Source organism: Notolepis coatsorum, assembly GCF_963971535.1.
Source record: "Notolepis coatsorum genome assembly, chromosome: 1".
Classification (NCBI taxonomy): domain Eukaryota; kingdom Metazoa; phylum Chordata; class Actinopteri; order Aulopiformes; family Paralepididae; genus Notolepis; species Notolepis coatsorum.
Genome location: NC_140165.1, coordinates 4953466 through 4979478, shown reverse-complemented (window position 1 = coordinate 4979478; position 26013 = coordinate 4953466). Strand labels below are relative to the sequence as shown.

The window sequence follows — 26013 nt, the reverse complement described above, 5'->3', positions numbered from 1 at the left end:
TATGACATACATGACATACAGATAGACAGTACTGCTACATCTATACATTTATGACATACCAGATTTACAAATACAGTAGTGTGTGATACAAAAAGAGTAAAAAGAATAAAATAAAAAGAGAGAGTATATACATTTGACGAAGAAACTGTACATTGGAGGAGGTGGGGTGGGGGGGGGGACTGTACATTGGAGGTTGTTGGGTGGGTGGGGTGGCGGGGGATGGGTAGGCGGGGTGGGGGGTAACTGTACTCTGGTTTTCATAGCGGTCAGTATTTCAGAGTGCATCCATGGTTCTGCACGATTTTTAACCTTGGTGGTTCTTAGGGGGGGCCATGTTGTTAAGTATTGTTGTGAATTTATCACATGATCACTTAGATAGGCTCTTTAACTTGTAACCGAGTCTGTCAACAAACACTGTATTGGGAATGTGGTCAACAAGCACAACTAACTAACCAAACTATTAGGATATTTCAACTTTAGTCTTTCGGAAGGCAGTTATACTCAGTTATACATTTTTATTCATTAGGCCTAATTAATTGCCTAATACATTGGTCTTTGGTCAGCTTTTTCTCAATTTCAATATAATTTAAATGTTCTTATCTTATTGTTTAACTGAATGTGATCATAGTTGATGTTCATATCTTAGTTCAGATCAGGGGTGTGTCCAAACCAAAATTATGGCCCACACATGAAACTTGCACTTGATTGTATTGTACTTCTTAGTTTTAACACCGGGTGGAGCTCCCGTCTTCAACAAGGCAGCTTCTCCATAGAACAAAATGAATCAAAGAAATAAAAGAGGAAATTGGTATCTATGTTCTTGACTGACAATGGATAAGACGGTAAGCTGATTTCCAATAATCTTGGTGTGTTCTTTTTGTGTTGATTGATTGATTGAAAACTTTATTAAAACAGTGTTCTTAGTAGTCGATGTTACCGTAAAACAGTGTTTCTAGCGGTCGATTTCACTTAAAAATATTGTTCTTAGTTGATTTCACCTTAAAACTCTGTTCTTGGGGCGCCCGAGTGGTGCAACGCAGCTGTCCCGGGTTTGACTCCCGGACCCGGCGACATTTGCCGAACGTCTCTCCCCATCTCTCCTCCCATACTTCCTATCTGAAACTGTCCAATAAAGCAATAAAAATGGCTAAAAACTGTGTTCTTAGCAGATGATTTCACCTTAAAACTGTGTTCTTAGCAGTCGATTTCACCTTAAAACAGTTGTCTTGGAAAATATTATCATGTCTATAGATCTGTGTTAAATACACAGTAAATTGCGCAGAGTAAATTTTACACAAACTGAGTACATTTTACTCAAACTGAGTACATTTTGAGTAAAATTTACTCTGCGAAATGTACATATTCTCTGTACAACTTTGACTAGTTAACAATAGGTCAACTAGTATAACAGCTCAAGACACTAGGGGGCGACAGTCTGACAGTGTTTCTTAAAACAACAGCCAAAAGGGCCAGAAGATACGAGACGTCCAAGGTTCTTTTCGACTCTAGTTCTTGTGTGACTGTGAGACATAACAAAGCCCAAGACCCACCTTTTGTTTTCATCTTCTCACTAGGGCATTTTTAGTTTCTTGTCAGATCTGTTATTAATTTGTCATCTTTTGACATCATGTCAACTTTGTACTTATGTCTGACCAAAGCTCTTGGTCACTTTCTGGTCAGACGCTTGTGTGTCTCTGATGATAAACGGATCATATTCTTTCTATGGCCATGGAAACAGATAAATAAACTATGTTATTTTTTTTTTTTTATACAAATTGACTTGATTCTGAATTTCTACAGCTTCACTGTTTGGCTGATTTAAAAATTCCACAACACAGTGTTCTTAGCAGATTATTTCACCTTAAAACAGTGTTCTTAGCAGATTATTTCACCTTAAAACAGTGTTCTTAGCAGTCGATTTCACCTTAAAACAGTGTTCTTAGCAGTCGATTTCACCTTAAAACAGTGTTCTTAGCAGTCGATTTGACCTTAAAACAGTGTTCTTAGCAGTCGATTTCACCTTAAAACAGTGTTCTTAGCAGTCGATTTCACCTTAAAACAGTGTTCTTAGAAGTCGATTTCACCTTAAAAGTGTTCTTGTTCTTAGCAGAAATATTTTTTCTGGGTTTTATTCAGCCTTAAAACGTTTTAAAACAAGTGGAACATGTCAGCCAGTCATGTTGTGATAATATATATAAATATACGTACATACATATATATGATCATATTTTTTATCATAGTCATAACTCTGAAGTCAAACTACAGTTAAAGGGGAACTCCACACAAATCAATAATTAGAATACGTTATTTCCATGGCATAGGTTCGAACGTTCAATCAATATTGGTGAACATGAGTTCCTCTTTCTCAGAGCCAGAAACCAGAGAATCAATACTCAAACTTGTGATGTCATCAGGTATAAAGTCTGGAGCTGCTCCATACATAGACAATGAATGAGAGACTGATTTTGTGTTCTCGGTTCTGAAGCAGAACATGTACCATCATATACTCAGAACATTCTCCTGGGTGTCTCTCAGTGTCATCTATAACATCATATACTCAGAACATTCTCCTGGGTGTCTCTCAGTGTCATCTATACCATCATATACTCAGAACATTCTCCTGGGTGTCTCTCAGTGTCATCTATACCATCATATACTCAGAACATTCTCCTGGGTGTCTCTCAGTGTCATCTATAACATCATATACTCAGAACATTCTCCTGGGTGTCTCTCAGTGTCATCTATACCATCATATACTCAGAACATTCTCATGGGTGTCTCTCAGTGTCATCTATACCATCATATACTCAGAACATTCTCCTGGGTGTCTCTCAGTGTCATCTATACCATCATATACTCAGAACATTCTCCTGGGTGTCTCTCAGTGTCATCTATAACATCATATACTCAGAACATTCTCCTGGGTGTCTCTCAGTGTCATCTATACCATCATATACTCAGAACATTCTCATGGGTGTCTCTCAGTGTCATCTATACCATCATATACTCAGAACATTCTCCTGGGTGTCTCTCAGTGTCATCTATACCATCATATACTCAGAACATTCTCCTGGGTGTCTCTCAGTGTCATCTATAACATCATATACTCAGAACATTCTCCTGGGTGTCTCTCAGTGTCATCTATACAGTACCATCATATACTCAGAATCACTTTATTCAAATTGAGGATTTAGTTTGAGGATTTATTCTTTTTATTTCATTTTATGATTACTCGGTGGCAGTAACCTTCTGTAGTGTGGCAGTGAAAGGGTTAAAAGCCAACAGGTTGACCTTCCTCAGTCCCACTGTCTTCCTTCCAATTGGTCCATTTAGTTTGATTGACATGAGCACATGACCGGCACCTGTATCGTTCCAGCTGCAGACTAGATGCATGTCATCCACCCCCAAGGCATTCTGGGAGGTTGAACAGATAAGACATTCTGGGAGGTTGAACAGATAAGACATTCTGGGAGGTTGAACAAATAAGACATTCTGTGAACAGAGAGTTATAATGTAATTATTTTCTGAGACCCAACTTTAGGTCCCAAAGCCAATAGGTGCTCAAGTTATGTTAGCCAATAGGATCTGTAGTTCTATTAACCAATAGGATCTGTAGTTATGTTAACCAGTAGGATGTGCCAGACTGTGGTTGTACTAGGCAGCTCCTAGGTGTCAACAGTGTCAGACTGTGGTTGTACTGGGCAGCTCCTAGTGGTCAACAGTGTCAGACTGTGGTTGTACTGGGCAGCTCCTAGTGGTCAACAGTGTCAGACCGTGGTTGTACTGGGCAGCTCCTAGTGGTCAACAGTGTTGAACTGTGGTTGTACTGGGCAGCTCCTAGTGGTCAACAGTGTCAGACTGTGGTTGTACTGGGCAGCTCCTAGTGGTCAACAGAGTCAGACTGTGGTTGTACTGGGCAGCTCCTAGTGGTCAACAGTGTCTGGCTGTGGTTGTACTGGGCAGCTCCTAGTGGTCAACAGTGTCAGACTGTGGTTGTACTGGGCAGCTCCTAGTGGTCAACAGTGTTGGTCTGTGGTTGTACTGGGCAGCTCCTAGTGGTCAACAGTGTTGGTCTGTGGTTGTACTGGGCAGCTCCTAGTGATCAACAGTGTCAGACTGTGGTTGTACTGGGCAGCTCCTAGTGGTCAACAGTGTCAGACTGTGGTTGTACTGGGCAGCTCCTAGTGGTCAACAGGGTCAGACTGTGGTTGTACTGGGCAGCTCCTAGTGGTCAACAGTGTCAAACTGTGGTTGTACTGGGCAGCTCCTAGTGGTCAACAGTGTTGGTCTGTGGTTGTACTGGGAAGCTCCTAGTGGTCAACAGTGTCAGACTGTGGTTGTACTGGGCAGCTCCTAGTGGTCAACAGTGTCAGACTGTGGTTGTACTGGGCAGCTCCTAGTGGTCAACAGTGTCAGACTGTGGTTGTACTGGGCAGCTCCTAGTGGTCAACAGTGTTGGTCTGTGGTTGTACTGGGAAGCTCCTAGTGGTCAACAGTGTCAGACTGTGGTTGTACTGGGCAGCTCCTAGTGGTCAACAGTGTCAGACTGTGGTTGTACTGGGCAGCTCCTAGTGGTCAACAGTGTTGGTCTGTGGTTGTACTGGGAAGCTCCTAGTGGTCAACAGTGTCAGACTGTGGTTGTACTGGGCAGCTCCTAGTGGTCAACAGTGTCAGCCTGTGGTTGTACTGGGCAGCTCCTAGTGGTCAACAGTGTTGGTCTGTGGTTGTACTAGGCAGCTCCTAGTGGTCAACAGTGTCAGCCTGTGGTTGTACTGGGCAGCTCCTAGTGGTCAACAGTGTTGGTCTGTGGTTGTACTAGGCAGGCTATATGAGTGTAGAGGTTAAAGGTTAAAAGTGGCTGTGCTGCTGGTAGTTATTGTTCTGTGATGTTGAGTAGTAGTTATGATGATGATGATGATGATGATGATGATGATGATGATGGTGGTGGTGGCTCTGCGCTGCTTCACAGGTGAAGAGGAGGGGGGCAGAGGAAGAGGAGGAGGAGGAGGGGGGGTGGGCTGGTGTCGCCATGACGCCCGTCAGACTGCTGTTACGCTGCTGGGCGGAGCTGAACCAGCTGGTGGGAGGAGCTAACTGAGGAGTAGAGGAGAGGAGACTGGGGGAAGGGGAGGCCCATCAATCAATCAATCAATCAATCAATCAATCAATCAATCAATCAGTTAACCTTTAGAAATTGTGCATTTTAAATACAAAGAATGTGATTGAAAGCATTCCAGGAAATATGTGTGTGTGTGTGTGTGTGTGTGTGTGTGTGTGTGTGTGTGTGTGTGTGTGTGTGTGTGTGTGTGTGTGTGTGTGTATATTGTATGTGTGTGTTTGTATTGTATGTATGTGTGTGTGTGTGTGTGTGTGTGTGTGTGTGTGTGTGTGTGTGTTGTGTGTTTGTATTGTATGTATTGTGTGTATACCTGTTCCTCTCTCTGGGGTTAATACTGTGTGATAAGTCATTGTGTGTACTGTATTGTGTGTATTGTGTGTATTGTATTGTGTGTATTGTGTGTACTGTATTGTGTGTACTGTATTGTGTGTATTGTGTGTATTGTATTGTGTGTATTGTGTGTACTGTATTGTGTGTATTGTGTGTACTGTATTGTGTGTACTGTATTGTGTGTACTGTATTGTGTACTGTATTGTGTACTGTATTGTGTGTATTGTATTGTGTGTATTGTGTGTACTGTATTGTGTGTACTGTATTGTGTGTATTGTGTGTATTGTATTGTGTGTATTGTGTGTACTGTATTGTGTGTATTGTGTGTACTGTATTGTGTGTATTGTGTGTACTGTATTGTGTGTATTGTGTGTACTGTATTGTGTGTATTGTGTGTACTGTATTGTGTGTACTGTATTGTGTGTACTGTGTGTATTGTGTGTACTGTATTGTGTGTATTGTGTGTACTGTATTGTGTGTATTGTGTGTACTGTATTGTGTGTACTGTATTGTGTGTATTGTGTGTACTGTGTGTACTGTATTGCGTGTACTGTATTGTGTGTACTGTATTGTGTGTACTGTATTGTGTGTATTGTGTGTACTGTATTGTGTGTACTGTATTGTGTGTATTGTGTGTACTGTATTGTGTGTATTGTGTGTACTGTATTGTGTGTACTGTATTGTGTGTATTGTGTGTACTGTGTGTACTGTATTGTGTGTACTGTGTGTACTGTATTGTGTGTATTGTGTGTACTGTATTGTGTGTACTGTATTGTGTGTATTGTGTGTACTGTATTGTGTGTACTGTATTGTGTGTATTGTGTGTACTGCATTGTGTGTACTGTATTGTGTGCATTGTGTGTACTGCATTGTGTGTACTGTATTGTGTGTATTGTGTGTACTGTATTGTGTGTACTGTATTGTGTGTATTGTGTGTACTGTATTGTGTGTACTGTATTGTGGGGCGGCGTGGCTCAGGGGTAGAGCGGGTCATCCAATGATCGAATGGTTGGTGGTTCGAATCCCGCTCAAGCCCATGTCCATCCCACTGCCGTTGTGTCCTTGGGCAAGACACTTAACCCACATTGTCTCGTATGAATGTGTATGCATGTGAATGAATGTTGGTGGTGGTCGGAGGGGCCGTAGGCGATGATTATTCGCCACGCTTCCGTGAGTCTGCCTCAGGGCAGCTCTGGCTGCAATTGTAGCTTACCACCACCGGGATGACTGTGTATGAACGAATAATGGACTCTGTAAGCGCTCTGGGGTCACTGGGGTGTCATGAAGAGCGCTATATAAATCCAATCTATTATTATTATTATTATTATTATTATTGTGTGTATTGTGTGTACTGTATTGTGTGTATTGTGTGTACTGTATTGTGTGTACTGTATTGTGTGTACTGTATTGTGTGTACTGTGTGTACTGTATTGTGTGTATTGTGTGTACTGTATTGTGTGTATTGTGTGTACTGTATTGTGTGTACTGTATTGTGTGTATTGTGTGTACTGTATTGTGTGTACTGTATTGTGTGTATTGTGTGTACTGTATTGTGTGTACTGTGTGTACTGTATTGTGTGTATTGTGTGTACTGTATTGTGTGTACTGTGTGTACTGTATTGTGTGTACTGTGTGTACTGTATTGTGTGTACTGTATTGTGTGTACTGTATTGTGTGTATTGTGTGTACTGTATTGTGTGTACTGTATTGTGTGTACTGTATTGTGTGTACTGTATTGTGTGTACTGTGTGTACTGTATTGTGTGTATTGTGTGTACTGTATTGTGTGTACTGTGTGTACTGTATTGTGTGTATTGTGTGTACTGTATTGTGTGTATTGTGTGTACTGTATTGTGTGTACTGTATTGTGTGTATTGTGTGTACTGTATTGTGTGTACTGTATTGTGTGTATTGTGTGTACTGTATTGTGTGTACTGTGTGTACTGTATTGTGTGTACTGTATTGTGTGTACTGTATTGTGTGTACTGTGTGTACTGTATTGTGTGTATTGTGTGTACTGTATTGTGTGTACTGTATTGTGTGTATTGTGTGTACTGTATTGTGTGTACTGTATTGTGTGTATTGTGTGTACTGTATTGTGTGTACTGTATTGTGTGTACTGTGTGTACTGTATTGTGTGTACTGTGTGTACTGTATTGTGTGTACTGTATTGTGTGTACTGTATTGTGTGTATTGTGTGTACTGTATTGTGTGTATTGTGTGTACTGTATTGTGTGTACTGTATTGTGTGTACTGTATTGTGTGTATTGTGTGTACTGTATTGTGTGTACTGTATTGTGGGGCGGCGTGGCTCAGGGGTAGAGCAGGTCATCCAATGATCGAATGGTTGGTGGTTCGAATCCCGCTCAAGCCCATGTCCATCCCACTGCCGTTGTGTCCTTGGGCAAGACACTTAACCCACATTGTCTCGTATGAATGTGTATGCATGTGAATGAATGTTGGTGGTGGTCGGAGGGGCCGCAGGCGATGATTATTCGCCACGCTTCCGTGAGTCTGCCTCAGGGCAGCTCTGGCTGCAATTGTAGCTTACCACCACCGGGATGACTGTGTATGAACGAATAATGGACTCTGTAAGCGCTCTGGGGTCACTGGGGTGTCATGAAGAGCGCTATATAAATCCAATCTATTATTATTATTATTATTATTATTGTGTGTATTGTGTGTACTGTATTGTGTGTATTGTGTGTACTGTATTGTGTGTACTGTATTGTGTGTATTGTGTGTACTGTATTGTGTGTACTGTGTGTACTGTATTGTGTGTATTGTGTGTACTGTATTGTGTGTATTGTGTGTACTGTATTGTGTGTACTGTATTGTGTGTATTGTGTGTACTGTATTGTGTGTACTGTATTGTGTGTATTGTGTGTACTGTATTGTGTGTACTGTGTGTACTGTATTGTGTGTATTGTGTGTACTGTATTGTGTGTACTGTGTGTACTGTATTGTGTGTACTGTGTGTACTGTATTGTGTGTACTGTATTGTGTGTACTGTATTGTGTGTATTGTGTGTACTGTATTGTGTGTACTGTATTGTGTGTACTGTATTGTGTGTACTGTATTGTGTGTACTGTGTGTACTGTATTGTGTGTATTGTGTGTACTGTATTGTGTGTACTGTGTGTACTGTATTGTGTGTATTGTGTGTACTGTATTGTGTGTATTGTGTGTACTGTATTGTGTGTACTGTATTGTGTGTATTGTGTGTACTGTATTGTGTGTACTGTATTGTGTGTATTGTGTGTACTGTATTGTGTGTACTGTGTGTACTGTATTGTGTGTACTGTATTGTGTGTACTGTATTGTGTGTACTGTGTGTACTGTATTGTGTGTATTGTGTGTACTGTATTGTGTGTACTGTATTGTGTGTATTGTGTGTACTGTATTGTGTGTACTGTATTGTGTGTATTGTGTGTACTGTATTGTGTGTACTGTGTGTACTGTATTGTGTGTATTGTGTGTACTGTATTGTGTGTACTGTGTGTACTGTATTGTGTGTATTGTGTGTACTGTATTGTGTGTACTGTGTGTACTGTATTGTGTGTACTGTATTGTGTGTATTGTGTGTACTGTATTGTGTGTACTGTATTGTGTGTACTGTATTGTGTGTATTGTGTGTACTGTATTGTGTGTACTGTATTGTGTGTACTGTATTGTGTGTACTGTATTGTGTGTATTGTGTGTACTGTATTGTGTGTACTGTGTGTACTGTATTGTGTGTATTGTGTGTACTGTATTGTGTACTGTATTGTGTACTGTATTGTGTGTACTGTATTGTGTGTATTGTGTGTACTGTATTGTGTGTATTGTGTGTACTGTATTGTGTACTGTATTGTGTGTACTGTATTGTGTGTATTGTGTGTACTGTATTGTGTGTACTGTGTGTACTGTATTGTGTGTATTGTGTGTACTGTATTGTGTGTACTGTGTGTACTGTATTGTGTGTATTGTGTGTACTGTATTGTGTGTACTGTATTGTGTGTACTGTATTGTGTGTATTGTGTGTACTGTATTGTGTGTATTGTGTGTACTGTATTGTGTGTACTGTGTGTACTGTATTGTGTGTACTGTATTGTGTGTATTGTGTGTACTGTATTGTGTGTACTGTGTGTACTGTATTGTGTGTATTGTGTGTACTGTATTGTGTGTACTGTATTGTGTGTATTGTGTGTACTGTATTGTGTGTACTGTATTGTGTGTATTGTGTGTACTGTATTGTGTGTACTGTGTGTACTGTATTGTGTGTATTGTGTGTACTGTATTGTGTGTACTGTGTGTACTGTATTGTGTGTACTGTGTGTACTGTATTGTGTGTACTGTATTGTGTGTACTGTATTGTGTGTATTGTGTGTACTGTATTGTGTGTACTGTATTGTGTGTACTGTATTGTGTGTACTGTGTGTACTGTATTGTGTGTATTGTGTGTACTGTATTGTGTGTACTGTGTGTACTGTATTGTGTGTATTGTGTGTACTGTATTGTGTGTATTGTGTGTACTGTATTGTGTGTACTGTATTGTGTGTATTGTGTGTACTGTATTGTGTGTACTGTATTGTGTGTATTGTGTGTACTGTATTGTGTGTACTGTGTGTACTGTATTGTGTGTACTGTATTGTGTGTACTGTATTGTGTGTACTGTGTGTACTGTATTGTGTGTATTGTGTGTACTGTATTGTGTGTACTGTATTGTGTGTATTGTGTGTACTGTATTGTGTGTACTGTATTGTGTGTACTGTATTGTGTGTACTGTGTGTACTGTATTGTGTGTATTGTGTGTACTGTATTGTGTGTACTGTGTGTACTGTATTGTGTGTATTGTGTGTACTGTATTGTGTGTACTGTGTGTACTGTATTGTGTGTACTGTATTGTGTGTATTGTGTGTACTGTATTGTGTGTACTGTATTGTGTGTACTGTATTGTGTGTACTGTATTGTGTGTATTGTGTGTACTGTATTGTGTGTACTGTATTGTGTGTACTGTATTGTGTGTATTGTGTGTACTGTATTGTGTGTACTGTGTGTACTGTATTGTGTGTATTGTGTGTACTGTATTGTGTACTGTATTGTGTGTACTGTATTGTGTACTGTATTGTGTGTACTGTATTGTGTGTATTGTGTGTACTGTATTGTGTGTATTGTGTGTACTGTATTGTGTGTATTGTGTGTACTGTATTGTGTACTGTATTGTGTGTACTGTATTGTGTGTATTGTGTGTACTGTGTGTACTGTATTGTGTGTATTGTGTGTACTGTATTGTGTGTACTGTGTGTACTGTATTGTGTGTATTGTGTGTACTGTATTGTGTGTACTGTATTGTGTGTACTGTATTGTGTGTATTGTGTGTACTGTATTGTGTGTACTGTGTGTACTGTATTGTGTGTATTGTGTGTACTGTATTGTGTGTACTGTATTGTGTGTATTGTGTGTACTGTATTGTGTGTACTGTATTGTGTGTACTGTATTGTGTGTACTGTGTGTACTGTATTGTGTGTATTGTGTGTACTGTATTGTGTGTACTGTGTGTACTGTATTGTGTGTATTGTGTGTACTGTATTGTGTGTACTGTGTGTACTGTATTGTGTGTACTGTATTGTGTGTACTGTATTGTGTGTACTGTATTGTGTGTACTGTATTGTGTGTATTGTGTGTACTGTATTGTGTACTGTATTGTGTGTACTGTATTGTGTGTACTGTATTGTGTGTATTGTGTGTACTGTATTGTGTGTACCGTGTGTACTGTATTGTGTGTATTGTGTGTACTGTATTGTGTGTACTGTGTGTACTGTATTGTGTGTATTGTGTGTACTGTATTGTGTGTACTGTGTGTACTGTATTGTGTGTACTGTATTGTGTGTATTGTGTGTACTGTATTGTGTGTACTGTATTGTGTGTACTGTATTGTGTGTATTGTGTGTACTGTATTGTGTGTACTGTATTGTGTGTACTGTATTGTGTGTATTGTGTGTACTGTATTGTGTGTACTGTGTGTACTGTATTGTGTGTATTGTGTGTACTGTATTGTGTACTGTATTGTGTGTACTGTATTGTGTACTGTATTGTGTGTACTGTATTGTGTGTATTGTGTGTACTGTATTGTGTGTATTGTGTGTACTGTATTGTGTGTATTGTGTGTACTGTATTGTGTACTGTATTGTGTGTACTGTATTGTGTGTATTGTGTGTACTGTATTGTGTGTACTGTGTGTACTGTATTGTGTGTATTGTGTGTACTGTATTGTGTGTACTGTGTGTACTGTATTGTGTGTATTGTGTGTACTGTATTGTGTGTACTGTATTGTGTGTACTGTATTGTGTGTATTGTGTGTACTGTATTGTGTGTACTGTATTGTGTGTATTGTGTGTACTGTATTGTGTGTACTGTGTGTACTGTATTGTGTGTACTGTATTGTGTGTATTGTGTGTACTGTATTGTGTGTACTGTGTGTACTGTATTGTGTGTATTGTGTGTACTGTATTGTGTGTACTGTATTGTGTGTATTGTGTGTACTGTATTGTGTGTACTGTATTGTGTGTACTGTATTGTGTGTACTGTGTGTACTGTATTGTGTGTATTGTGTGTACTGTATTGTGTGTACTGTGTGTACTGTATTGTGTGTATTGTGTGTACTGTATTGTGTGTACTGTGTGTACTGTATTGTGTGTACTGTATTGTGTGTATTGTGTGTACTGTATTGTGTGTACTGTATTGTGTGTACTGTATTGTGTGTATTGTGTGTACTGTATTGTGTACTGTATTGTGTGTACTGTATTGTGTGTACTGTATTGTGTGTATTGTGTGTACTGTATTGTGTGTACCGTGTGTACTGTATTGTGTGTATTGTGTGTACTGTATTGTGTACTGTATTGTGTGTACTGTATTGTGTACTGTATTGTGTGTACTGTATTCTGTGTATTGTGTGTACTGTATTGTGTGTATTGTGTGTACTGTATTGTGTACTGTATTGTGTGTATTGTGTGTACTGTATTGTGTGTACTGTATTGTGTGTACTGTATTGTGTGTATTGTGTACTGTATTGTGTGTACTGTGTGTACTGTATTGTGTGTATTGTGTGTACTGTATTTTGTGTATTGTGTGTACTGTATTGTGTGTACTGTATTGTGTGTATTGTGTGTACTGTATTGTGTGTACTGCATTGTGTGTATTGTGTGTACTGTATTGTGTGTACTGTGTGTACTGTATTGTGTGTACTGTGTGTATTGTGTGTATTGTGTGTACTGTATTGTGTGTACTGTATTGTGTGTATTGTGTGTACTGTATTGTGTGTACTGTATTGTGTGTATTGTGTGTACTGTATTGTGTGTACTGCATTGTGTGTATTGTGTGTACTGTATTGTGTGTACTGTGTGTACTGTATTGTGTGTACTGTGTGTATTGTGTGTACTGTATTGTGTGTACTGTGTGTATTGTGTGTACTGTGTGTACTGTATTGTGTGTACTGTGTGTATTGTGTGTACTGTATTGTGTGTATTGTGTGTACTGTATTGTGTGTACTGTATTGTGTGTATTGTGTGTACTGTATTGTGTGTACTGTATTGTGTGTACTGTGTGTACTGTATTGTGTGTACTGTATTGTGTGTATTGTGTGTACTGTATTGTGTGTACTGTATTGTGTGTACTGTATTGTGTGTACTGTGTGTACTGTATTGTGTGTACTGTATTGTGTGTACTGTGTGTACTGTATTGTGTGTACTGTGTGTACTGTATTGTGTGTACTGTATTGTGTGTACTGTGTGTACTGTATTGTGTGTACTGTGTGTACTGTATTGTGTGTACTGTATTGTGTGTATTGTGTGTACTGTATTGTGTGTACTGTATTGTGTGTACTGTATTGTGTGTACTGTGTGTACTGTACCGTGTGTACCTGGCCCTCTCTCTGGGGTTACTGATACTGTGTGTATTGTGTGTACTGTATTGTGTGTACTGTATTGTGTGTACTGTATTGTGTGTACTGTGTGTATACTGTACCGTGTGTACCTGGCCCTCTCTCTGGGGTTACTGATGCTGTGTGAATTGTGTGTATTGTGTGTACTGTATTGTGTGTACTGTATTGTGTGTACTGTGTGTACTGTATTGTGTATACTGTACCGTGTGTACCTGGCCCTCTCTCTGGGGTTACTGATACTGTGTGAATTGTGTGTACTGTGTGTACTGTACTGTGTGTACTGTATTGTGTGTACTGTATTGTGTGTACTGTGTGTATACTGTACCGTGTGTACCTGGCCCTCTCTCTGGGGTTACTGATACTGTGTGTATTGTGTGTACTGTGTGTACTGTATTGTGTGTACTGTATTGTGTGTACTGTGTGTATACTGTACCGTGTGTACCTGGCCCTCTCTCTGGGGTTACTGATGCTGTGTGATAAGTCGTCGTCGCTGTCGTAGCGCCGTGGGTTGTCGAAGAAATAAACCCTGGAGCTGAAACTATGACTATTAATCATCCCTCTTGAAACCTGGAACACAATGACATTATGGTGTAAGAAGAACACATGTTCATAGTAGTGTAATAAGTTATAACACATGTTCATAGTAGTGTAATAAGTTATAACACATGTTCATAGTAGTGTAATAAGTTCAGTTCAGTTCAGTTATTTTTTATTTTGGGTTTTGGACACATAACAACGGTCATTCCATAAATCGCCAAAGTTTTACCAGCTGCTATTGCAGCATTGTGCAATTGTCCGAAAAGGGCCCTACCCCTGAAGACTTACGTTTCGTTTTTTTTTTCTTTTTCCGTTTTTTTTTTACATACATAGTACATACATATAGTACACATTACAGTACACACATAGTACACATTACAGTACACATTACAGTATAGTATACCTGAAGTTATAACACATGTTCATAGTAGTGTAATAACACATGTTCATAGTAGTGTAATAACATGTTCATAGTAGTGTAATAACATGTGGTCATAGTTGTGTTATAACACATGTTCATAGTAGTGTAATAACATGTGGTCATAGTAGTGTAATAACACATGTTTATAGTAGTGTTTTCCAAATTTCATAAAAATCCATTCAGAAATGAGTGATTAGGAGAGATTTTGGTAAACTGTGTACAAAAAAAAAAGTTCTGCAGGTTTCAGTTTTCTCATAGACTTCAATGCATTCAGCGTCTTTTTCTCTTCCTGTTTTTGCTAGTGACCTTTCACCTAGATCCCTGATTCGCACATCCCCATGTGGGGTATCATTGGTAAGCCACACTCATTGGCTACAACTACAACCCTGTGCAAAAATCTTCGAGATAGCCAAATGATTGACGGAGCTAGAGCCCCGGGAGTCGGGGGTGGTAATCTGACTCTGCCGTGTACTTTGGCGCTAGGGATGGGTACCTTTCACATTTGAACCGATACGGTACCGGTACCTGTGAATCGATACCGGTACCCAACGGTACCTTTTTTCGGTACTTTAGTCTCAAGAAATTTAATTTACCTACCTCAGGCGTGAAAAAAAATCCAAACTTCAAATAACTAACATTTTGACAGTTTTCGGCTTGTCATTGCTCCGACTGCTTTGTTGTTGAATCAAGTCAAATCCTAGGTAAGCATATATTGTGCGTGTGAACGTTGACATGAAAATATATATATATATTTTTTTCTGTAATTCACTTGAACCGATACTCTGTAGTACCGACGTGTTTCGGTTCGGTACCTCAAAAGTACCGAATTCGGTACCCATCCCTATTTGGCGCACGCCTAACATAACAGCATGTAACTCGAGAACCGCTGAACGGATTTTGTCACCTGAAACGGCAATCGAGTATAATATTTAGTATAATCACCAGGTTCTGGTTGGGTCGTTGGACTCTGAACAGCACCACCACTAGACTCGTAGGCAGGAGCTCCCAGAGGAACAGAATGATGCCAAACAGCACGTAGGTGTCTGCCTGTTATACACACACACACACACACACACACACACACACACACACACACACACACACACACACACACACACACACACACACACACACACACACACACACACACACACACTTTAAATGCTTTATTCAAATCCACCAGTTACATTCTATATATTGAACATCAGTCTTGAAGGGGCAGTTCACCCAAATAGAAAATAAAAAACAGGAGTGCTATCCATTCATCCAGATAGTTTGTGTGATTTGCTGTAGAGATATCTCCTGTAGAGATACTTGCTGTAGAGATATCTGCTGTAGAGATACCTGCTGTAGAGATACCTGCTGTAGAGATACCTGCTGTAGAGATATCTGCTGTAGAAATGTCTGCTGTAGATATACCTGCTGTAGAGATACCTGCTGTAGAGATATCTGCTGTAGAGATACCTGCTATAGAGATACCTGCTGTAGAGATACCTGCTATAGAAATGTCTGCTGTAGATATACCTGCTGTAGAGATATCTGCTGTAGAGATACCTGCTGTAGAGATATCTGCTGTAGAGATATCTGCTGTAGAGATATCTGCTGTAGAGATATCTGCTGTAGAGATATATCTGCTGTAGAGATATCTGCTGTAGAGATACCTGCTGTAGATATATCTGCTGTAGAGATATATTCTGTATAGATACCTGCTGTAGAGATACCTGCTGTAGTAAATATAATTAGACATTATAGATATAGGTGGTCTCTTGTCTTCCTTGTATTATTTTTCATATCCACTAGAGGGACATCGGTAGGATTAAAGCACTGATATTCAGGATCTAGTCATCTTGAAAAAGTCTGGATCTGGATCCGGGTGATCCTATCCTGAATCGCTTTGAAATATCGGGACACAATCTGGCCTTTGAGTTTTCTGATCCCTGATCACAGAAAATGGGATTTCATAAGCTGACCGGATCTGATTGAGATCTTACTGTGTAGGACCCAGGCCTAGAACCGTGCCCTGAGAGAGGGAACTGCGCCCTGAGAAGGAGGTTTGCCCCGAGTGGGAGGTTCGAAGGGTCAACGTGGGTATAACACAGGAGGGAAGACTGTCGAGTTTTAAACTGTGGATACAAAACAGAAGGTAAAGACGACTTTGAACTGTACAGTAACAGTAATCCAGAACTATTTTATTGCACTGTAAAGAAACTGTGATTTGTGTATGTCTGCACTTTATTTGCTCATTTCAACATTCATGTCTTTTATATTCTACTAAAACTGAATCAAACCATAAACAAGGTGGCCTGTTGGGATGTTAGATCCTAATGCTATTATTTTACTTATTTTTACTTTTATCTTTACGCCCCACTATCCGCTGGGTGCATATACTATAACCTTTATCATGTTTTGTAACAGATTACAGAAATTCAAGAAGCCTATTGAAACGTGAAGTTCTGATATGATTTGATTAATATATCTGCATTATTTGATCCCACTTTATGCTTTGCTCTTGCTGCTTGTTTTACACTGATTTGATGTCTTATTTCTTACTGACGTAAATCACTTTGAACTGCAATCCCCTGTATGAAAGGTGCTATACAAATAGAGTTATTATTACTGGGCCCAGGTCATGAAAAATATGTAATTTTTCTTTACTTTGGGTGAACTGCTCCTTTATATAATTATATACTATTCCAGAGGTTCAACATGGTCTTCAGCACACACACACACACACACACACACACACACACACACACACACACACACACACACACACACACACAGGTGTTACCTGATCCGAGAAGCTATAGTTGAATGGGCGGGGCCTGTTGCTAGGCGACACAGCGACCACCGCCAGGTTGTAACAGGCTCTGGACGTATAGAGAAGAATCACCAAGACACCTACTGCTGTGGCCTGGTAGGCAGAGGTACCCTAGAGAGACAAGAGACACAGAGAGACCATACTGCTGTAACCTGATGTCCCCTAGAGAGACAAGAGTCACAGAGAGACCATACTGCTGTAACCTGATGTCCCCTAGAGAGACAAGAGACACAGAGAGACCATACTGCTGTAACCTGATGTCCCCTAGAGAGACAAGAGTCACAGAGAGACCATACTGCTGTAACCTGATGTCCCCTAGAGAGACAAGAGTCACAGAGAGACCATACTGCTGTAACCTGATGTCCCCTAGAGAGACAAGAGACACAGAGAGACCATACTGCTGTAACCTGATGTCCCCTAGAGAGACAAGAGTCACAGAGAGACCATACTGCTGTAACCTGATGTCCCTTAGAGAGACACAGAGAGACCATACTGCTGTAACCTGATGTCCCCTAGAGAGACAAGAGACACAGAGAGACCATACTGCTGTAGCGTGATGTCCCCTAGAGAGACAACAGACACAGAGAGACCATACTGCTGTAGACTGATGTCCCTTAGAGAGACACAGAGAGACCATACTGCTGTAACCTGATGTCCCCTAGAGAGACAAGAGACACAGAGAGACCATACTGCTGTAGCCTGATGTCCCCGAGAGAGACAAGAGACACAGAGAGACCATACTGCTGTAACCTGATGTCCCCTAGAGAGACAAGAGTCACAGAGAGACCACACTGCTGTAACGTGATGTCCCCTAGAGAGACAAGAGACACAGAGAGACCATACTGCTGTAACCTGATGTCCCCGAGAGAGACAAGAGACACAAAGAGACCATACTGCTGTAACCTGATGTCCCCTAGAGAGACAAGTCACAGAGAGACCATACTGCTGTAACCTGATGTCCCCTAGAGAGACACAGAGAGACCATACTGCTGTAACCTGATGTCCCCTAGAGAGACACAGAGAGACATACTGCTGTAGACTAGGGCTGAGCCCAAACGTTCGGACCTTCGTTCGTTAATAATAATAATAACTTTATTTTTAAGTTGGCATTCAAATTCTAAATCAACATTCGAATTTCTTTTTATATATATATATATATATATATATATATATATATATATATATATATATATATATATATATTTTTTTTTTTTTATGTGTCTATTCATTCTGTTTAAACCAATGGGGTTTTTCTTCACAGTTGCAGATAAAGATTAGGCTACACTAATATTATAGTATTAAAACTGATGAGTTATATTCATTAAAGAAAGTTGATTTAATCAAATAAAAAGAGTAATTTAATCAGATTAATAAGTGTATTCAAATTGAGGATTTAGTTTGAGGATATTTATATATATATATATAAAATAAAAATATTTAATATATTTGTTTTTAATATATATTTTTTTATTATTAAAGGGGACATGCATTGGTATTCCTAGCACTATTTGGGCAACTTTACACAATTCCTGTGAGTCTATTGAACACATCTGTAAGCTTTTATTCAAAAGAATTCATTGTTTTATATTTCTAATCAAGTACTCAAAAGTCAAAATTCTCTCTCTCGCTCGTTGTCTGCCTCGCTCTGTTTGAGGAAGTGAAGACTGCTGTCGCTGTCAACCATAGAGTTAGTTATGCAAATCAGTGCTATATTAACGTCAGCAAAACCGTCAAATCAGAACAGCTTAGTTGAGTGAGGGAGGATCTCGTGAACTCGAGACTAGACTGATGAGTCAATATGGTAATTAGAGACACAGACCCATTGATATTAACCCGTATTACTATAAAACCATGCTAAACACAGAAAAAAGCTATTTATAATGCATGCCCCCTTTAAAAACGAAGGTTCAAACGTCCGTTAGAAAAACCCTGATGAAGTTCGAAGCCCAAAAACAGGCTTCGGGGACAGCTCTACTGTAGACTGGTGTCCCCTAGTGAGACAAGAGACACAGAGAGACATACTGCTGTAACCTGGTGTCCCCTAGACAGGGGTGTAAAGTACTTGAGTAATTGTACTTCGTTACAATACTTTTATACCATTTTAATTAGTATATTTGTTTCTCTGGCCGAACTAATGTTAACGTTATTAACACATTGGGTGCCACGTCCCTTCCGGGAAGTGCATAGGCCTTGCTGCCCATTAACCCCATGTAAGCGCTCACCTTGTTTGTAGAGCTAAACCTATATTTAATATTATAGCTATGGATCTAATAACGCCGTCGATTGTCAGTGGGTTTCTTCCGGTCAACGTGCAAAAAACAGATAATTTTTTCACCTATACATTTTTGACGTTTTATACCGTGGTGAATATGAGTATAGTTTGAGTGATTCTGAGTAATCCCAGAAAAAGACGCGAAAACAGCGTTTTTGTGTAATTCAATAAACACGTTGCCATTCCTCGCTTGGATCAACAATCAATCTGAAATCAACGCTAGATTATCGGTATTATCTTTCATCATGCACGCATGAAAGGGGGGTTGGAGCGGGGCGCACCTCCGTGCCGTGATGTGACCAACGCCACACACACACACACACACACACACACACACACACACACACACACACACATACACACACGCACACGCCGCAGCTCGGTAGAGAAAACAAACTACATCGTTTCAAATGGAGTGCAATACCGGCCGCAAGGCATTAGGCGGCGGTATTGACCGTCTGCGATCTCAGACACATTCAATACAGCATGCACAAGGTGCCTCGATGGATTATGAATGGCAATAGCGAATAAAAGGAAAACAGAGACAAAAACGTAGATCTAAGTTTCCGGCACTCAACCGCTGGGCCACAGACACGTAAATCTACATGAACGGCAACCAAAGGGTTAATCCTGCGGCCGCACTTTATTTAAAAACAGCCAATCAAATCCCCATCAATGGAAAATGAACCCGCCCATACCATGCTGATTGGTCCTTGTGCAAGACAGCGGGGATCTTTGATTAAACACCTGCTATCAGAAGATTAGACAGTCAGAAAAAAGGTTTCTACTTTTACTTTTAAAGTACATTTAAAAGTAGAAACTTTTTTACTTTTACTCAAGTTCAGTTCAGTTCAGAGTTTTTATTTGCCACATGGAATAATACAATCATAGTTTCTTCATTAAAAAATCATAAATAGCCATTCCATGGACAAAAGGAGCAGGAAGAAGAATAAATCTTATAATTACCTGCCCCTTATTCCTAAACTAACATGTATTTTCTTAATGGTCGGCGTATAACCTTATTTACACAAATAATCATTTATACCATTATAAAAGAAACACAATCCACAGTTAAACAAGAAAAATTTTAATAATAATAATAATGATAAAGAATAAAAAAGAAAAGAAAGAGAAGAGAAAAAAAAAGAAAAAAGAAAGTGTGTTTTTAAGCCAGATACTCTGACTTCTACTTGAGTACGATGTTGAGACGGTACCCATACTTTCACTTGGGTATAATTTCTGGGTACTTTTTACACCCCTGCCCCTAGAGAGACAAGAGACACAGAGACCTTTATCTTTAAAGGCCATGAACCTTTAATTAGCCTTTACCTTAGACTCGAGGTAGACATTGGCTGAGGACATTTTGGCAATTCTGAAGATGCAGACAGCCAGAGAGATCGCACACACCACAAACAGACCGTCATTTATAAGAACACTGGCCAACACCAGATGTCTGATACCCCCTTCACTGAAGAGAGAGAGAGAGAGACAGAGAGACAGAGAGGCAGTACATTGTGTTGTTATTATTATTGATAGTTATATACAGTATGTCTCACCTGCCCGTCTGACCAGACCTCACCTTTATATGAGAGAGAGAGAGAGAGAGAGAGAGAGAGAGGCAGAGAGAGAGAGGAGAGGCAGAGAGAGAGAGAGAGAGAGGAGAGAGAGAGAGAGAGAGAGAGGAGAGAGAGAGAGAGAGAGAGAGAGAGAGAGAGAGAGAGTGAGGAGAGAGAGGGCAGAGATGAGAGAGAGGAGAGAGAGAGAGATAGAGAGAGACAGAGAGAGGCAGAGAGAGAGAGAGGAGAGAGAGAGAGAGAGATAGAGAGAGACAGAGAGAGGCAGAGAGAGAGAGAGCGAGAGAGAGAGAGAGAGAGAGACCTCACCTTTATATGAGTGAGTGAGTGAGTGAGTGACCTCACCTTTGTATGAGTGAGAGAGTGAGAGTGAGTGAGTGAGTGAGTGAGTGACCTCACCTTTATATGAGTGAAGAGAGTGAGGTGAGTGAGTGAGTGAGTGAGTGAGTGAGTGAGTGAGTGAGTGACCTCACCTTTATATGAGTGAGAGAGTGAGAGTGAGTGAGTGAGTGAGTGAGTGAGTGAGTGAGTGAGTGACCTCACCTTTATATGAGTGAGAGAGTGAGAGTGAGTGAGTGAGTGATGTGAGTGAGTGACCTCACCTTTATATGAGTGAGAGAGTGAGAGTGAGTGAGTGAGTGAGTGAGTGACCTCACCTTTATTATGAGTGAGAGAGTGAGAGTGAGTGAGTGAGTGAGTGAGTGAGTGACCTCACCTTTATATGAGTGAGAGAGTGAGAGTGAGTGAGTGAGTGAGTGAGTGAGTGAGTGAGTGAGTGACCTCACCTTTATATGAGTGAGAGAGTGAGAGTGAGTGAGTGAGTGAGTGAGTGATGTGAGTGAGTGAGTGAGTGACCTCACCTTTATATGAGTGAGAGAGTGAGAGTGAGTGAGTGAGTGAGTGAGTGACCTCACCTTTATATGAGTGAGAGAGTGAGAGTGAGTGAGTGAGTGAGTGAGTGAGTGAGTGAGTGACCTCACCTTTATATGAGTGAGAGAGTGAGAGTGAGTGAGTGAGTGAGTGAGTGAGTGAGTGAGTGAACTCACCTTTATATGAGTGAGAGAGTGAGAGTGGAGTGAGTGAGTGAGTGAGTGAGTGAAGTGACCTCACCTTTATATGAGTGAGAGAGTGAGAGTGAGTGAGTGAGTGAGTGAGTGAAGTGGAGTGAGTGAGTGACCTCACCTTTATATGAGTGAGAGAGTGAGAGTGAGTGAGTGAGTGAGTGAGTGAGTGAGTGAGTGAGTGAGTGAGTGAGTGAGTGAGTGAGTGAGTGAGTGAGTGAGTGAGAGATAGATAGATAGATGGAGAGATATCGACTGTTTTGACTGTAACAGGTCTGGGATCAGCTGGTCGGTCACCTCGGTGGCTCAGATCGATCCAGAGCTTCTTGAACCAACAGAGCGCAGGTCAGATTTACCACGAGGAAGAATATCATGACACCCAGGAACAACAAAGCTCAGAGCAATCCTGAGAGAGAGAGAGACATAGAGGGGGAGAGAGAGGAGAGAGAGAGAGAGAGAGAGAGAGAGAGAGAGAGAGAGAGAGATCAAGATAGAGGGAGAGAGAGACATAGATAGAGAGAGAGACAGATAGATAGAGGGATAATGAGAGAGACAGAGAGAGATCAAGATAGAGGGAGAGAGAGACATAGATAGAGAGAGAGAGAGACATAGAGGGGGAGAGAGAGACAGAGAGATAAGATAGAGGATGAGAGAGACATATAGATAGATAGAGAGAGAGAGACATAGAGGGGGAGAGAGAGACAGAGAGAGATAAAGATAGAGGGGGAGAGAGAGACAGAGAGAGAGAGAGACATAGAGGGGGAGAGAGAGACAGAGAGAGATCAAGATAGAGGGAGAGAGAGACATATAGATAGAGAGAGAGAGACAGATAGATAGAGGGATAATGAGAGAGACATTATTATTATTAGTAGTATTATTATTGTTATTATTATTTGTATTATTATTTACTACAAACAGATAGACAGACAGACAAATGAACAGATAGGTGGATGGATGGATGGATAGATAGATAGATAGATAGAGAGAGAGACGTACTTGTATTTGGTGAGTTCAGGGGAAAACTTTGCTTTAGCCTTGAATATTACCTAGAGAGAGAGAGAGAGAGAGAGAGAGAGAGAGAGAGAGAGAGAGAGAGAAGAGAGAGAGAGAGAGAGAGAGAGAGAGAGAGAGAGAGACCACATGGTTAGCAATGAAATAGAATCTGCTTTCACTGTCAATCAGGAGATGTGGAAACAGAAAGTATTTATTGTGAAAAGTACAAGATAGTCAGATGTCCATCTATCTACTAAATATTATGGTGACGATTCCAATGTTTTAAAGCTTTATTTACAGAAGAGAAAAGCTACATGTTGTATGGGACATAATATAAATACTGAGGAGCTCAGTTTATTACTAAATGTCACAGATGATAAAACAATGTAAATATTCAAAACATAATGATGTTCCCTTCTATCCTGTTTACACACTTTTTACATTATTTACACTATTTACTTTTTACATTATTAATATTACTACTACACTATTTACTTTTTTTATAGTATTAATACTACACCATTTACTTATTATATTATTATTACTACAACACTATTTACTTTTTATATTATTAATATTACTACACTATTTACTTATTATATTATTAATATTACTACTACACTATTTACTTTTTACATTATTAATATTACTTCTACACTAGTTATAAAAAAAAGTTGAAGTCCAAGGCAGCTCTACACATTTTAAAAGGCCTTTATTTAATGGCTCACATTATTTAGATCATTTAAAAGAAACCAACATGTTTCGGCCTATAGGGCCCTTCATCAGGCTATAGGTAACTAAGACCAAACAAAACTCTGACTAATATAGAGAATCCAGAACTCTGGGAGAGTCTAATTACAATGAGAGATAGCTGGTGCTAAACGAATGGAGGCACAGCATATATATAACATACATACAGACATAGTTAGAAGGGGTCAGCAAAGACACAATCACTTAATGGTAGGCTATGTCAAAAAATATATCACTGTGGAAGGATATACAATAATAATCAACATAATAATAATACTAAATATATATAAATATATACACACTCAAAGTATTGAATCAACATAAGAAAATGGGTCAAATCAAAAATAGAATAGAATAGAAAGAAATAATAAAGAAAATATCAAAAATATCAATGTAAGAGCAATGCAAAAAAATACAAAGAATACCTAAGCATTACATCACGCGCAGGAGTGTGTTATGAGATTAGAGCATGCCTAACGACCACCGCTAGGCATGCTCTAATTTCTCATAACACACGACTACAAGTGGTGTAATGTCTTTTATACAATTGGCGAATTCATCCAACCTTATTGCTATACAATAAACACACATTAATTAAAACCATCCGCAGAAAAAGTAGGTTCAAAAAAAAGAAGAGAAGTTGCCTCCCTATACTATTTACTTTTTCTATTATTAATATTACGACTACACTGCAGAAACGAGCTCTAAAAAATAATCAGCTGTGTACATCGAAATCATTCTTCTCAGCCTCTATTTCATAGTTAGGTATCTTCAGTGTTTATCAAGTGAATCATCTTCAAAACTGGTTTATTTGTGCATAGTTCTTTGAATACAGCCCTTCCCCCTTTCTTTCATGACATGTTTGCCTACAATCAAATAAAAAATTACCCCACACGGATCCTGTTTGCTTAGACCACCCCTTCCTGCACTCCCCAATCTCAGTTTTTGTTTACTCTACCGAGGGTCAAAGTTGTGGAACTCTTTGCCTACACATATTTTGGAATTTTCTTTCTGAAGTTCAAAAGAGCACTGAAATCTCACTCCTAGCTCACCAATATTTCCCATATGGGCTCCCTTTACAAACTGTGGTCTGATGGCTTGTTGTATTTTGTTATTGTATTTTCTTCCTGTCATTTGTTTTCTCTATACCCGAAATCGTATTGGCATGGGTGCCTGCTTCGGTGTCTAGACCTGCTTGTGTGTGTTGGTGGTGTGGGGGGGGGGGGGGGGGTTGATCAGTGTTATTTAGTTTCTTGGTGAATGCCACATGCAAGCCCCTAGGGTTTTTTAGGCAATTCTCCTTCACATCCCTTTGTGGATTGTATTGTATTATATGTAATTGGTTTTTATATGTGTAAATAAACGAACAAAACAAACAAACTTTACTTGTTTTTCTCACCTAATATTTATGGCACAGCCTTTCTGTACTATATTACCACATTTGCTTTTGTACTGTAACTGCTTTTGATTAGATTGTTGTTGATGTGTTTTGTTGATATTTTGTAGAATTGCTTAACTCATTCCCCTGCCAACCAACGAGTTTACTTTGTTATTGGGAGCCGACGCTTGAACGCCAACAACGAGTATACGATATTTGTATTCATTATTCATCCAGGGAACTTGGGTGTTACCATAGGGAATGAGTCTGAGATCGCCAAAGTGCAATACCGGCGCATCCAGCTAGACGGTGGTATCGAGCCCCCTTTGAAACCTTGTATCTTGGCCCTGTGTAACGGTCAAATGTCACCCGGGCTCACCTTTTCCTTTGTCGGGGCCAGTCTAGCGGTTCCGTCCCGGTTGCATTGAAGCACATCAAATATCCCCGATCCATATGTTGTGTGTGGTGGGTTATGCCGTGGATCAAATGGACATCAGGATGTACCAGATGGCGATCAAAAACAATTGAATATTATTTATTTTTGGAATACTCCCGATCACGAGGTAAGGACTATCTGATGTCAATTTTTAGCTTGATCGTTGCAATGCTTTTATACCGATCGGGCTGATAAGCGTTTTTAGTGTTCAATACGAATGCTGTTTTACTGCCAATCAAATAATCAGAAACGGGGACCCCCCCCCCCCCCCCCCCCCCTTTCATGCATCATGATGAAACATAATACCCATCATATAGATTTGATTTGGGGAATAATAGCGTATACAGGCAAGAAACTGCAACGTTTAGAGTAGAATTGACGTATAAGGGCTATTACTCAGCC

The 26013-nt window shown here is 39.9% G+C and overlaps 1 protein-coding gene across 1 annotated transcript in view; it reads right to left on the bottom strand.

Annotated features, from left to right (window-relative positions):
• Positions 1–1245: 1245 nt before the first annotated feature.
• The window catches only part of gpr137c (G protein-coupled receptor 137c), a gene marked incomplete at both ends in the record, with an annotated part of 25294 nt that continues 526 nt past the window's right edge, over positions 1246–26013 (bottom strand). The window contains 9 exon segments of the mRNA XM_084330191.1: positions 1246–1253; positions 4968–5116; positions 13811–13935; positions 15269–15373; positions 17097–17258; positions 20749–20887; positions 22352–22449; positions 22451–22460; positions 23051–23100. Of these exon segments, the coding sequence (XP_084186317.1) occupies positions 1246–1253; positions 4968–5116; positions 13811–13935; positions 15269–15373; positions 17097–17258; positions 20749–20887; positions 22352–22449; positions 22451–22460; positions 23051–23100 (846 nt within the window).